The sequence below is a fragment of the Aythya fuligula genome, chromosome 3, assembly GCF_009819795.1.
Source record: "Aythya fuligula isolate bAytFul2 chromosome 3, bAytFul2.pri, whole genome shotgun sequence".
Classification (NCBI taxonomy): Eukaryota; Metazoa; Chordata; class Aves; order Anseriformes; family Anatidae; genus Aythya; species Aythya fuligula.
In genome coordinates, this window is record NC_045561.1 from 84,069,856 (window position 1) to 84,085,233 (window position 15,378).

Sequence of the window (15,378 nt, forward strand, 5' to 3'; positions counted from 1 at the left end):
GGCCTTATGAATATTTCTTAGGAATTCTGCCTCATGAAGGAATTGTCTAAAAAGTGAGTCACGGAAAACACAAAATCTCAGTGGGGTGTGGCAACTGTTTCCCATGTCCATGAGGTTTAATCATTCAGTCACCCCACTCAGGTGAGTTAGCCTTCTCTGGCACCCAGTCCCACGAGCCGAGTGCTCTTTGCTGCCCTGAGCAGAGAGCCGCGTGTGCTCTGCTTCTCTGAGCATCTCTCTCTGCACCAGGGCTGGGTTTCAGCCTGCGTACAGCCTGAAGCTTGGTGGGGTCTTTCAGTTTTACAGAATTAGGCTGTAGCTGAATAAAGACTGCTAGGTAAGCAGTAGTACAGATGTTTTTCATGTTAAAAAACGGGCATCACAGCATCACAAAAGACCCTCCAACTGTTTTCAGAGCATTTGGGAAAATCTAAGTGAACAATATTTTCCCTAATTGTGTATTCAAAGAAAACACAAAACAAGAAAAAAGCAAACAAGTAGCCAGAATCCAGGGTGGTAAGTATGTTTTAAAACTGAGACATTTAAGAAAAAGGGCAGCTAAAGAGACTGGGAAAATAGTGAACCTGTCTTTCCAGAAATTAGAACCTCCAGGCTGGTCTGATGCAGTGGTGGCCAACACTGGATTTGGTGCCTGTATAAAGTCAGAAAGAGTTGTTCAAAATAAAGAATGCCAGTAACATAGGACTCTTTACAGGCCACACATAACTAAGGTTAAAAATGAGAAGGTTTTTAATCACTGGAGAAGTGCAGGCTTCCACTGAAACTGCCAGGTGAGTACTTGATCTTTGTCTCCCTACTGAAGGTGCTTGATCAGTATAGGGAAGTTATTTGGCAGTTTTGGTTACAAAGAACACATTTCCCACATCTGAGACCTCCTGTAGACCACAATGTACTTACAATGTTTGGGGTTCCTCCTGAAGTCGTGATGCATTTAGGAGGTTTTGGCTTAGCCAAGAGTTTGCAGTGCCCGGTGCTTCTGATCAAAGCAGGCAGATGTGTTTCACAGTGTATACTCAAGCTTATTGGACTGGAAAATGCAGTTGGTGCCTCCTGGATAGATGAGGTCTTTGACTTCATTTTATGAACCCAACAGTTCACAGATACTGATGCTCACATTAAGAGAGGAAAAGAATGGCTATTTTCTTGAGTTTATGAATCGAATCCATGAAACACAAATGACACCAAGTTTCTACAACTATCAATTAAAAATTTTAATTAAGCCACCACATTTGAAAGGAGTGCCACATACATTAGTATCACTTGAGAGTAATTAATGACAATTTGCAACAGCTTTCTCCCAGACATCTTAATTGTGTAACATGCTGCTTATGCTTCCACCTACCCAGTATATTCAGAACCACATTTATTTTACATTTGTGCTTTTTTTGACAAGTTATGACAGTGCTTATAAAAAACATACAAAAGACTTAAGTTATGCTAAACCCTATTACCATACCATCCTCCCTTTCATTAGGAAGGGTGTTCATTTTCTTATGTCTTTTCTCCTTCCCAGCTTTTGCTGTGCAAGGATTTTCCAGACTTGAGATTCTCTTCTGTGTATTGAATTCACTAGAAACGTACTAACGTTACTCAAAATGCAGATATGTCTACACAGTATACCCCCGCCCCCACCAGTACTGTACAGAAAAAAAAAAAAGTGTGTTCTTAAAGACACGTTTGTCATGAGTTGTCTTCTTCAGCAAGAATCAGAAATACAGTTGATTGTATATGCCATGACTGACTGAGCTTGTAACACCGTTCTGAAGTCTGCAGATGTTTATACTCTGTAAAATTATAAAATATAGGCCTGCGAGGGGTGTTAAGACATCACCTGGCCTTTCCAAAACAGGAACACACCCAAAATACAGAGTTACCCAATTAGAAGAGGTTTTACAAAACAGAATGATATACAACATATAATACAAGATACATCAGGCACTGAAAAAGCTTAGATCTACACCCCTTTCGTTTCACAGGATACTGATTAATGCATTGTAGCTCTGTGTTGTACATGTGCATGAATACATATACTCAGACATTTGCCATCTCCTGAGTGCTGGGTTCATGATAAGGGGAAAGCAGTCTTTCTTCCCCAGCTGAAGAAATCCCTGACAAAGATAATAGACCTTAACTAAATGCGCTGTAAGCTGCTTTGGTCCATGACAGACACAGACGCAGCTCTGTCTCACTGGAAAACAGTCGCCAGCTCCAGAAAGACAAGCTGGGAGCCCAGCAGGTTACTCCCTGAGACATGTCCATATGAAATTTGCATGTATATATTGTTCACAGACTGCTTTCCTATGTATACCTGCTATCCCTAGTGACTCACAAAACATTCCCAAGCTTACCAATCCCTGGAGTACCTACAGTGTGTTTTAGAAACTTTTGGAGGTTTTCAACACCTTATGCTAAGGTTTCCCTCCAAAGCATGTCTGATAATTAAAATACTGCAGTTTTTAAAGGGCAGACATAAAGAACAGTGTGTGTTTCTTCTGAAAAGCATTTTCTAAATCAGCATCTGTCAAATATTGTGTAAAAATGTACATGCTTTAACATCTGAAGATTTATTGGTTCTCTCTGTGACAATTAATGTTTAATTATATGTGCCTCCATCACAAGCACAGCAGTGGCCACAAAAACACCAATAAGTGTTACACTAGCCACCATTACACACACTAGCTCCATGCTTTAGAGAAAATCTCCATCCAACTGCAACAGATGGAGGAAAAAAATATTTGTATTTTCCCCTTAGTTCATACAGTTAATAGTCAATAAAGTCCAGTAACAGGAATGAGAAGAGATTCTTAGGCAGCATGTGACTGTAATAGATTCAGTAAAGTTCCTTCTTTAGGACTGACTTTGGTGGAAGAAAAAGCATTCTTTAGAAGGGTTGCATTTTTTTCCTAGTTTTATATAAGACAATTTTGTTAGAGATAAAAAAATAATTAAAAAAAAAATATTTTGCAGGTCCCCCTTGTGGGTTGTTTAAAATCTCTCTCCCTCCTTTCTGGACTTGAAACCCTATGTCTTTATTTGCAAGCAAATGTTTGCATAAAATAAGGGTGACTCAATTAATTAGGAGGGAAAGGAGCAAGTAAACCACCTAACAGAACTGACATGAGAATACATAAATAATACTTTAGGTAAAAGCTATTTGCTTAGAGATGCCAATGTTTTTACTATTTTTTTACCAGTGCTAGTAAGAAATACTCTGAAGAAATAAGGTGTGTTTTTTTTTCAGTCTCTTTTAATCTCACCAAAATTCACAGCAGAGGTGCTGTAATGTTGCTCTGATGGTTGATTGTAGTTGGAGTTAATCTTTCAATTTAAGTATGGTGCTCTCTCTGGGGAGGAGTAGTAATAGGTTGGCTTGATGTTTCCCAGAACTTCATCTTCCCAGTTGGGGAGGCAGCAGAAAAAGAAAGCGCAACCTATCACAACAACAGTGCTGGCCCAACCAAAACCATAGGCCCAGCTGAACATATTATCTCCTATCAGTGGAATTTCTTCTGTGAATTTCACTGGATAGATGACCAAGCCTATGATCTGGAATGCAGCTGAGGAGAGAAAGAAAAGAAAACCAAGAGTAAATGACAGTGAATGTTGTTACTTTTCCCACTAAACAACGGTACCTGGAGATAACCGCATTGCCCTCCCCGATATATAAGGATTAGCTCCAGCCCTGCGATCACACCTGCATTCTTGCAGAGGTGCCTGACTTGTGGTCGAGGCAGATCCCCACTTACCTGGCAGCAGCAGCTACAGCTGACATTGCCACCTGGCTCAGGCACTCAGCTGCACGCCCAGACCAGCCCTGTCCTGCTGCCAGGCACCCTGGTCCTCGTGGAGCCAGTTACCTCCGGCTTGTACCACAGCCTCCCAGTTGCTCCTCTCCCCAGGAAGGGGGGAAGCACCTGGCGTTCTCGGCTCTGAAGTCTTAGCATGTGACATGCCGGGCCAAAGCTGGGTTTTGCTCCCATGCACTAATTTTGGGAAAGCGATCACTGAGAAAGGCTGCTGAAGCTTCCCTAATCATTATCCTCTCAGCATATGTCAAACTTCCCTTTTTTTCCCATGAAAATGAGTCATAAACCAGACAAAGGCATCTTATTTCATGAGGAAGGCTCCATCTAGCATGCTTTTCTGCTGATGTCCGTTTTACATCTAGGACAGCCTTGTCTTTGCACCCAGCCTTACCGACAACAAAGAGCAAGCCTCCAATTCCCCGCACGAAGTTGAAGCGGAGTATTTCCACGGAGAACGCGATGACTGCGAGGGCGAAGCAGATGACCAGGATCACAAAGCCAACGAGGTACGTGGCAGCTGCTGCTCTCCCCCATCCTAGTAAAGAAAAGAAGAAAGGTGTCACACACAGCAGTGCACCGAACTGTAGGTCACTGCAGCTCTTCTGTTTCCTTTACTCATTTCTTTGTTGAAATGCTTTACTGTAAGAAGCGTGCCCTGTGTCAAAGCAATCCTGGGTTTCTCCAAAGCACACAGCTGCAGAGCAGCAAGGCACCATCACTGGACAAGCAGTGCTGAACTCTCTGCCCACTGATTTGTCCTGCTTAAAAGAGGGATATCTTATAGCATGATAATGGAGATAACATCTCCAAAGTCAGTATCTGTAAGAGACCCACAGCCATCTGAGCAGATAGGGCACATACCTCTGAGAATGTACTTTATCATTATCAGCCCTGTTTGACATACAAATATACAAAACCACTTCCACACATGGGGCAGTATGAGAGCGGACAGGAAGGTACAACCACAAGCACAGCCACAACTGCTGGGAAATAAAAATGCAGTCAGCATACAGCTTCCTGTCTGCTTGTTTCCGATAAGAATAATGGATGTGAAGTAAAATTAGCATGACCAAAAAGAAATAGATTTGGGATAGCCAAACTGAGAGATGACAAAGAGGAAGAGAATAATTTCGAAGATAAGTATCTCTTCACAGCCACAAATATTTAGAAAAAGCTAAAACCTGTGGGTGGAGAAGAAATAGCAGAGTCAGAGGTAAAGTGAAAGAGTCATTACTTTGAGGTTTGGTGGGACCGGGCACCACACAGATGCCCAGGTTCAGCAACAGATCAGGCAGCTGCAGGCTGGGGAGGCTCAGAGGGGGAGAGAGGGGCCTGATCCCAGCCAAGCTCACAACTCACCTGCCACGCACCAGCACGGCAAGGGTAATTCCCATTTCACAGTGACACAGGCTTCTGAAAAGGCACCCGTTACAGCCAGGCCTCATTCTCTTTAAAAACTAGACAGAAGTTTGAGCGAGTCCAATGCAAATAACAGCAAAGGTGTTCCTGCCTGCAGGCAGGATACCTACCCACATGGCCTAAACTGTACCTCCAGTGCTTGGGTTTCAGTGAGCTGTCATCACAGCTTGCTCTCTGTGTCTGCATAGCATGGGTTTCGACATGCATGCGTTCAGATGCACACAGGGCCAGATCCCGAGCTCCCTCTAACGTAGGTTTAAAGGGAGCAGTGAGGTCTGGGCCAGAATATTTTCCAAAAAAAAATCTTTCATGTCCCAGCACACCCGGAGTGACAAAAACAAGGAGACACCTTTTTTTTTACGTAACCTCTGTCAAACAAGTCCTTGTTTGTGTAAAATCTAAGGAAAAGACAGTGAGACAGCGAACATTTTCCTGAGGAGTTAAAGTCCCCTGCCTTTACCTCTGTGCTCTACTGTGACATAAAAAGAAAAAAGTAATTTGAGACAGAGAATGCAACACCACCACCACCTGAAGACAGTCAGGTTGGTACAGAGAGGGCAAAGAAAAGGCTTTTCTTGGAGCTATTGTGAGGAACAAGACTCAAGACAGTGAAATGTTTTTAAACCAGCTCTCCTCAGCCTCCGTACCTCCTGCAGGCAGCTCTGTGTGATTCATGCCCCTTGCCTAGCGGAGTGCTGCAGGGGCAGGAGGGAAGGAGTACACCCCACAGGTGTTTGGACATCACAGCTATGTCACCGGTCCGATACCATCTTTTCCTTCAAAATCTTCTCTGACATACCTAATGCAGGTATTGGGCATTGTCTCCACATCAGGATTTATTTAGGGATAAAGAATATTAAAGGGCATTTAGCCATTACACAGAGCCAGCCCAGGAAAAGTGATTCAGACTGAACAAATGAGGAATGCTGTTTATCAATATCTGCCCTATTAAGGGAAAAAAAATAAAAACCAACCTAACAAAAACAGTGACAACAGCAAGAAACACTTTCAGTTACCAAAGTACCTTCCCCCACGGTGCATTACATATGCTAGCACAGTGCAGGAAGCCAAGCCTGGCATCTGCCCGATACAGGATAGATTGCAAACTCAAATACACCATCAGGCTAGACACCTTGAAGTCTGCTGCAACACAAACAAGCCTGCAAGAGATACAGGCTGGAAAGCCCTCAGTGCTATCTCCGTTATTTCCAGACCCTATGTGCTTAGTTTACAAGGGTAAAGAGATTTTTGACACAGCTCAGCCTTGGCTCCACTCACAGTGAATTATTAGCTCGTCTCTGGCAAAATGAGCGACAACACACTTCGCTGTAGGAGATATCCAGTCAGGAAGATTGATATCAAACCCAGCTTCTGTACATCTTCAGAAACAGGGCAGTAGCAGGCACCACCACTATGTAATTCACCACATTTTTTCTGCTCACATGGAGTGAAGTGTAGTGTTGGTGAGCCTGCCTCTTCCCTCCTTCTCCTGCTGGATTATCTTCTCCAGCAGCAGTTATCAGTGGCATGATGTTGACAAGAGCTGATAAGACCGAGCCATTGGTGCTGGCCATGGTGATGGATGGGATCTGCTCTCAGCAGGACTAGATAACAGCTATCGAACGGCCAGCCTGCCACATTAGCACTGGTGGGAAAACAGCAAGAGTAGCCAAGTGTTGCTATGCACAGTGTAAGAGAAATCTCCCCAAATTAACCTCATCATCCCCACACCTATTAAGACAGGCTGTCCTGGCTCTGCAGGCACCCAGCCTCTGTCCTGCGGCTCTGGGCTGTTGGGGGGAGAGGTGTGTATTTTGTGTATTTTGTCTCCCACTGGTTTTGCTCTCCTAAGAGCTGCAGAGATCTGCTTGCAGTCTGAGAAAGACAGATCAGCCCCAACGTCCAGCTGGTTTGTGCTCAGAAGAGCCTTGTAATCACTAGAGATTTCACCAGAATTTGTTTTCCATAGAAATAGAAAGTCCCTTCATTGGGCAGAGAGACAATTTCTTACTCAACCCAGGCATAAATATGACATCTGTTTATGAAATCAAACAATAATGCCAAAGTAATTTGGGGCTGCATAAATAGCAGGACAGAAGAATGGGAGAACAGAAGAGTGGCACAGTTTGAGGTGTTACTATTCCCCAGGTCAGCTTTGCCTCAAAGCAGAGTTGAGCTCTTTGCATCTAATGGGCAGAAAAGTATCTATTATCAATTAGGCGGTGTTTACAGAACATTAAAAAACTGTACATGAGCTGAAGGGCTATAATTATTGGGAAGGGTTAAGAGTTTTATTATTCAGCTTGATCAATGGTGACTATGCAAAAGAACTAAGCTGCAAATATTGCCATGTGAATAACTAGGAGGGGTCAGAATATTTAAAGTTAATGGTGAGCATCAGTAAAAGGATGAAATAAAGGGAAAAAATAAAAAAATAAATAAAACAAGAGCCTTAGTGTTAGCTGTACTTCCTGATTTTATATGGCTGGGTTTCAGCCTCGACAGGGAAGAGATGGAAGCTCTACAGGGTAGGACATTTACATCTACATTTCCCTATAGAAACAAATAAAAGGACTGAGAAAATAGTCTAGCAGGAAGATGGACCGGTACAGATTTGAAGTAACAAGCCCTTCTTGTCTTTGTTCACTTATTTACAAAACCAGAAGCTAGTTTGTCAGCTTGTGAATAACTAGAATATTAGGGTGGAAGCTTTTACTGTGACATGCTTAGAAGAGATGCAGTTTTACATTGTAATTATAACAGTTTTCTGTATATAAATCACTGTGACAATTTTTGCTTGGCGTTGAGAGCTCATAGCACTGAATGCCCCAAAAAAATATGCTTTTGTTGACAAAACAACAGTGGACTGAGAGAACGAGAGCACTGAGAGTAATATTTTCTTGCTCACATAATGTGCGAATTTCCATGACGACATGCGTGCTGAAGGAGAGGTATGTGCACACCCACCGAGAGCACAGGGCAGCCCAGAACTGCAGGCTTGCCAGGAGAGCTGGCTGGGAATTAACACTAGGGATCCCAGCTCTCCCTTGTTTTTAGCAGTCCAGAAAAAGCAATTGTTTTGTTACCGAACTTAAACAAAAGCCTGGTTTCTGACATTTGACACCAGTCAGAAGTCAGGAGAGGCAAAATCCCACATGATTCCAGCTTCTAATGCCTCCCTGTTGCTTACAGCAGAAGTAAGCCTGTCCTGCTCGCTGGGATCTTTCACCGGGGAGTCTCAGGACGCGTCTTCTGGGTGTAGCCAGGCATGCTGACTGCTATCTCTTTTCTATTAGCATTCTCCGAGTGCCTTCACCCCGCTGATACTCTAAGTTTGTTTGTCTGGAACACATCCTGGCAACATAAATCAGACAGAACCATGCCTGAAAAGAGGTGAGGGTGCAATGAGTGTACCCATAATGTTCCTTTTTTGCCTGGCCCCTCAGCCAAGTTTGGTACATGCTTGCTGTTTCACCAATAATCTGTGGTATCAAAGTCCAGTCCCCTGGCAACAGGGGCACAGTGGCAGGGAAACATGATTCACAGAGGCTGGGCTCCTACCTCTAAGTCCCACCTTTTTTTTTTTCTTCCCTTTCAGCACTTGTTAAGGCTCCAGGTGAATGCCTCCATTTTTCTAAGTTGTCTATTGCATACTTCATGAACACCAGCCAGCTGTTAGTAATATGAAAGAGCTCACCACCTCGGGATCACCTTAACTGCACACAAACACACCCATCTTTTATAGTGACAATTCAAGCCAAAGTCACTGGGAACAGGCGTTTAGGACTGGGAGGACGTTTACACCCACAATTACTGTTCCTGACCTTACAGGCTCATCACTGTAAAGACACAGGCAAACACCCTCTCCAAGTATCCACGCTGCCAACAATCCTCGTCATATCTGATGGCTTGCTGATATGTTTCAAACACACAGTCAACAGTTTTATCCTGCCATGGCCCAAACTAAGTCATCTTGAGTCATATTATGTGCAGTACGGCAGCCACGCATTGCAACATATTGATAAATACACAGATGCTGCCAGGCAGGTACTTCCCAGATGCAAACCAGTACAGAGCTTAAATCAAAATCCCTTCCCCACCTCCCTGCTGAATGATACTTTACTCTTCTTTTCCCTTGCCACTTCTTCCCTCTTATGCGGACTGTAAATATGCATTAAGAAGCTGTTCAGTTTAGGAGACATTCCTATTTGCAAAACTTTGTTTGTCTGTTCCTGCCTCCTTTTCCCCATTTAAAACAAGTGACCGAACTGCTTTTTCTCTTTCTCTTTTTAGCATACATGCCACAGCTCAATTAAGAGAATGTCTAATGCAGTTTTCTACTAATGGAGATTCACTCTGAAGTCTTCTTCTCATCAGGAGAGTTAGCAGGCTAGTTAGAGTACCGTAGTTATCATATGCAAAACACAAGTTATGCATCTCAATTAATTTACTTTTATTTTCCTGCAGCAGTGCTGTAAACGCCTGCTAGGCATTTTTTCCTTTGTAAATGCCCTCACCTACTTTGAGCCTAATTGCATTAGCATAGAAAAAAGGAAACAAAATAAATCAAACCTGAACTCATATGTTACATCCTGTCTCCAGATGTAAATAGTGTTTGAGAAGACAGTGGCATTGATTTCCTCAAAATTACAGAAGAGGCAAAGTCAAATTGGTCTCAATAAGCCAGGGATATAAATAAGCTTTGGCTTAAGGTTAAATAAGCAAAGTCAAGGATACTATTCTCCTGCTAACTAGAGAAAACTGCAGAAAGTCACTTTGCCCCGGAACGCTCGTGACTGAAGCGAAGCACACACCCATCGGCACTCGGGGATGTGAGGCAGGGTCACTGCCGGAGAAAGCAAACCTCAGCAGCTCCTCTGCACTAGCAATTCTTCTCCGTGCAGTGCAGATTTCAGCCACACTCCTGCACAAGCTTTTCTGCTCTGGGTAGTGGGGGAGATGGGTATTTTCATCACACCAGCCAGATTTCTTTCACCTTCAGTTAAACGTACAGCCATTACCTGGACTTAAAATGAAGCCAGTGCTTTTGCAAAACATTCAGGACTTAGCAGAGGCACGAGTGTGGCAACGGCAGCCTTCTGTGCACGGGTGGCAGGGGATCTGTGCAGGGAAGCCTCCCTGCCTGCACTCGCGCAGGCTGCAACGCTCCCTTCCAGCTCTCCAGCTGCAGTCCCCAAGGTACCCTCCTCCAGGATCTTAAGGCGGGTCTGCTTATTTGTCCAGAAATACTTTGTTTGAGAGAAAAGCAGACGTAATCAGACCACAGCTATGAAAAGAAAAAAAGAAAGGCGGGGGGGGGGGGGGAAGAAAGTCCCCAGGAAACAGAATCCGTATGTGGTAAGAATGTGCGATGTCAGATAGAAAAGCAGCTAAGCAAGTTAAAACAGCGGCACAATTATTCCCTGATTTAGGTCCCAGTGCAATGGAGAGGTATATACAGAAAATGGTATTTTTTCTGTCTGCAAAGCCATACTGGGCCATTTCAAGCTGCAGGTCGGGAGGCATCCATCCCTCAGCTAGGCAGGGTTAAGGTCCTCTCTCTGGAGGCAGGGAAAGGCACCTTTGCTACTGCCCAGGTGCGCAGGAAGCCCTGCATAAACACTTCTTCCCTTTCCGTTCGATCAGCAAGGCTGAGAGGGAGCTGCTTACTGCAGGGAGAGGCTGCTGGCACCGCAGCCTGCAAATAACTGATAGAAAGCGAACCCGTGGCCAGTTGGCTCCCTTACTTTGATTATAAAAGAACTTAAGGAGAAAAAAAAAAAAAAAAAAGTCTCCTTACTGACAGAAAAGCCTGCTCTGAAGCAGTCTGAGGACCTGTGTTTCTTTGCTTGTTTAAGCTCTGGTACTAGTTCTGCCTGGAAAACCCCATCCCAGCGAGCAGCTGCACCACCACGGAAGTGTTGGGACCATGGGTTTTGCTACCATCTGCTGAACCAACACTTTTTGCAGCCAAAGCTCCCCCGGGAGCCCGGCTGCAGAGGTCCCATGCAGGGGAGGGCCCCTTGCGGGCCCCCCGCTTACCATAGTCCATGAGGGATTCACAGCTCCAGTTGATGTCCTGCTCGCTCCGCGTGCAGCTCTCCCACAGCGACGCTTGGTGCACGTAGGGCTCCGACTCCGACTCCAGCCAGCCCCTGCCCGCCAGCGCGATGATGCCCATGATGATGGCCAGGCCCAGCAGCAGGGGCAGGAGCCACCGGCACCTCCAGCAGGCGAGGCTGCACACCACCATCCTGCCTGGCTGTCGGGGGCACCTGGAGAGCCCGAGCTTCGCCGGTAGGGCAGGGTGGGGTGTCGTAGGGACGCTCCTCTGAGAAGAGAGACTGCCGGTCTGTCCGTCTGAGCTGGGTTTTAATGCGCGCCGGGGGAGGAGGGAGTCCCACCCACATTCCTGTGACTAAGCGTGGCGGCGGCAACCTGTGGAGCTGGAGGAATGGAGAGGAGAGGAGAAGAGAGGAGAACGCAGGGCTGGGTCCTGCTCCTCACCCTGCCCCTGCTCCCTCGGTGCAGTGAGGAGCAAACCACTGTCCTCTACGCTCCCTGTCCCACACTTAACTCCTTGCTATCTGCTTCCCTCCCATGTCCAACCCCACTTTTTGGTCGTGGTCAGTGGCACAGTCCTGTGTCCTGCTGGCCTTTCACCAGGGCACAGGGAAAGCCAAGACTCTCACGAGGCACTTGAACCACTTGGATGGACACCTCAGATGGCTCTAGAGTCAGGGCACATCAATATGCCTGATCTGAATTGGTGTCCTAAAACGTGTAGTGCTGCATTTTGGCCAGGGACATGTTCAAAAACAGATTCTGCTTTTCAGGTTCCCACTATATGTAAGCCTTGTTTTGACTTTTGTTTTGACTGCTGTCAGTGTTACATGGTGGGTCACTTACCTTATACCTGACCTCTGCTTGATACCCCTACATTACACCCAGCAGACCCTCCCAAAAGGCTGTCTCTCTATCTTTCTCACCACCTCTGCATGTGTCTTCTTGGTAGCCGTAAATAGCCACAGCTTCAGGTTCTTGCAGTATTTCACAAGCCCTGCCCTCTCTCCAGGTAGTTAAACTCATTTTTCTCCTCTCTGCTCGCTGGATAAAGACAGATCATCGTTACCTAATGTTAATAATACTAATAGTGTTAGCCATTTTAGGTACTGAACACATACAATATGTTGCTTAACAGTTCAAGTAGTCAGTTCCTTGCCCAGTTTTTGGACAATTTTAATGCAAATGAGAAGAAGAAAGAGAGGTGTTATTTGAGGATAGGAACATGACATTATTGACAAGGAAACAGCTCATCATAGCTAACAACACTTGTCTGGCATTAAACTTAGCATTAAATAAATGCCTGATTCCTAATGGACATCTAACAAGTGCTTGATTGCAATTGTGCTTTGACTTTCAACCAGGCTGTGCCAGACACAGTCTGCGAGCCGTACTCAGGACCCCTGTACCCTATGCCCTGATATTTCCCCGTCCTATTCTGGAAATGCACCCCAGAGGTGACCAAAACAAAGGTTTCCGCACCACATGACATAAATGCAGACTCAATATTTTGATCATGGGAGAAACATTTCTCCACAGTAATATCTACACACATCTCATCATGTTATCCCATTGCCCAGCTCCAATGCAAACTCTTGTCATATGAGCAGACAGGTGCCAAACAGGGGATTCAGGATGCATGTGTTTTTGGCACATAACTCACATACATTTGGTTGAGCCTTAGAGCAGCTTCAAGGCTTCAGCAAAGAGGTCAGTAGGACAGCAAATATTTGAGGTCTGAAGGGCTGAAAAAGATTACTGGGTAGGGTGGATTACATGGCTTTCAAGGAAGATGCAGAGCGCTAAGGTCTTATTGCACTGCATCAAATTTTGTTATGGTCATGTCAAACATGCTCAAACTGTGACCCATGTCAATTCCTCAGAAGATACTCAGAGGAGCTGTCTTGTGGGGAGGGCTGGTGAACCTCATATGAGTATTGATTTCTGGCAAATGCCAGGGAGTGGATTGTGATGCTGGAAACAAAACAACAAGATGATATCACCATAGGGAAGCTGCAAAAATCTCAAGCAGGTTAGCTCAAACCATAAGAAGTTTCACCAAACCCCTCAGCATTTTCTTCAAAGTTCCTACCAGAAAAATCCAAAAAGAACTATGCATACCTAAAAGGTATGTACTTGTATGTACTTGTTAAAACAATGTGAGAGAAAAATCAGACAGTGAGAAGTATTAATTCTGTCAATGATAATTAAAGTACATAATTTATATTTAAAAGTAGCTTTAAAGATTATTTGCATATTTGTTGCACAGCATGTGGCTTTCCAAAGTGTACAAATAAAAGGGTATAGCTATGAGCTATTGTTTTGCTGAAAACTGAAGAAGGTTATTTTTAAGTTGATGGTTTTAAGAATTTCCATTTCTGAATACTGTTGAAGGACCACTTACTGCTTCACTGTCTCAAGGACTTTTGCTGTCAAGTTCATATTGTCTGGCAAAATAATGAAGGGCTAGTGTTAAAATCCAATCTGTCTTTGAGTCACCTATCTGGAAAAATGTAATGGCCTGCTTGTACCTGCATACTAACTTGAATTGTGACAAGGGATCAATTTACTGTTTAATATACATACATACATACACATACATAGATAAACATATGCATATATGCATACATATGTACATGAAGGTTGATTAACATGCACATATGTATATATGTACATATAATGTGTGCATTTGTGTACATATATATGCACAAAAACACTTTTGTTCTTTTGTACTTTTGTCACCTTTGTACTTTTTGTTCATAACTCCTCATTCACCCTTCAGTTCCTACCACTGTTTCTATACAATACCAATTCAAATCATAACTACCTGTGTATTGTTCTTGAAGCCCTGATTACCACAACTTGGTCCTTCTCAAATCCAACTGCATCATTGGCAGCACACAGCAACCAAAATAGTCTTCCTCGTCCGTTCCTGACATCCATGCTCACTGTTCATTCCAAATAGAGCTGTAAATAAATTTTACTTAATCTACCAGCGTGCATAATTCTTCAACACATAATGTTTGCATAGAGGAGAAAGGCAGAACTAGGTTTTTTTGTAACTATAGCAGAACTGTATTTGTTCAGTGCTGACAGGTGATTTTCAGGCAGCTCACTATCAGCAGCGCTCAGAAGCAGGTACAGAAGTTTTTTTCTTTAGTACAAAAAATAAGAGCTGTTCTCTACAGCTGGAAGAGAAGCAAGGTTAAATTTCATCCATTTTGTGAGAAATAGAGCAGGAATGCACTGCTCAGGAAACTGCCCGCTTTGTTACAAGGTCAGAAGTTAGAGAGTTTCCCCGATTCAGAAATGCATGTAGAGCTGGTTGCCAGGTTTATTAGTAGCATTAATTGGCTCCCCAAGACAGCATATGGCCCTGCAGTGGTGTCCGGAGGGTCACGATGAGACTCCCACTGGGTGCTGAGTGCAGCCTGGCCCCGCTGTGTCACATCACACTGAGCCCACCAAGCCCTCCTCTGGCATCAGCAGCCACCATGGCCTGTCCTGCCTCTCCCCAGTGACCCCATGAGGAGGGAAATGCAATCAGCGTTCCTTTTTGGTTGCAAATATCTGGCTTTTTCACTGGAGACCAGAGTATAGTCCTCTTACCCTCTTACCCATGCTTCATGTCCTGCCTTTTAGTGGCACTGCCCTCTGTATGCCACTAAAGCCTGCGGTTAAGCACAGCACTGACCATTTACAGAGCGGGAACAGCTTAAGGTGAAAATTTCCCTTACACTTCTTCACATTTCTGGGTACTACTGATGGAAGTGTTGCTCCATGTGAGGAGGCATTACCACCAGGCTATAAAGATGACATATAAGGAACAGAAAAGCCAACTAGCAAATCCATCTGAAGCTGAAAGACAGCACACGAAAGATTTCTTTTTGTGTTTACCAAGGGCTTACAACACAGTCAGCAGTTATCTGCAGTTGGTTCCAATGTTACTTCGATTTAGTAGTGAGAAAATCTAGCAAATTAATAAAGCCATGCCTCCTGCAGCAAAATAAGCAGCTCCAGCAGCATATGTAGTTTTTGTCACCTCCAGCTTGTGTAGCCAGCATAAGCA

General features: G+C 44.3%; 1 protein-coding gene across 1 annotated transcript; it reads right to left on the reverse strand.

Moving 5' to 3' along the window:
• Positions 1 to 1,217: 1,217 nt before the first annotated feature.
• Positions 1,218 to 11,609, reverse strand: LOC116488189 (p53 apoptosis effector related to PMP-22-like). The gene is made up of 3 exons (XM_032185630.1): positions 11,289 to 11,609; positions 4,219 to 4,362; positions 1,218 to 3,578 (listed from the first exon to the last, which is right to left on the reverse strand). The coding sequence occupies exons 1-3, from the start codon at positions 11,497 to 11,499 to the stop codon at positions 3,343 to 3,345; spliced, it is 591 nt and encodes a 196-aa protein (XP_032041521.1). The 5' UTR covers positions 11,500 to 11,609; the 3' UTR covers positions 1,218 to 3,342.
• Between the last annotated feature and the right edge of the window lie 3,769 nt (positions 11,610 to 15,378).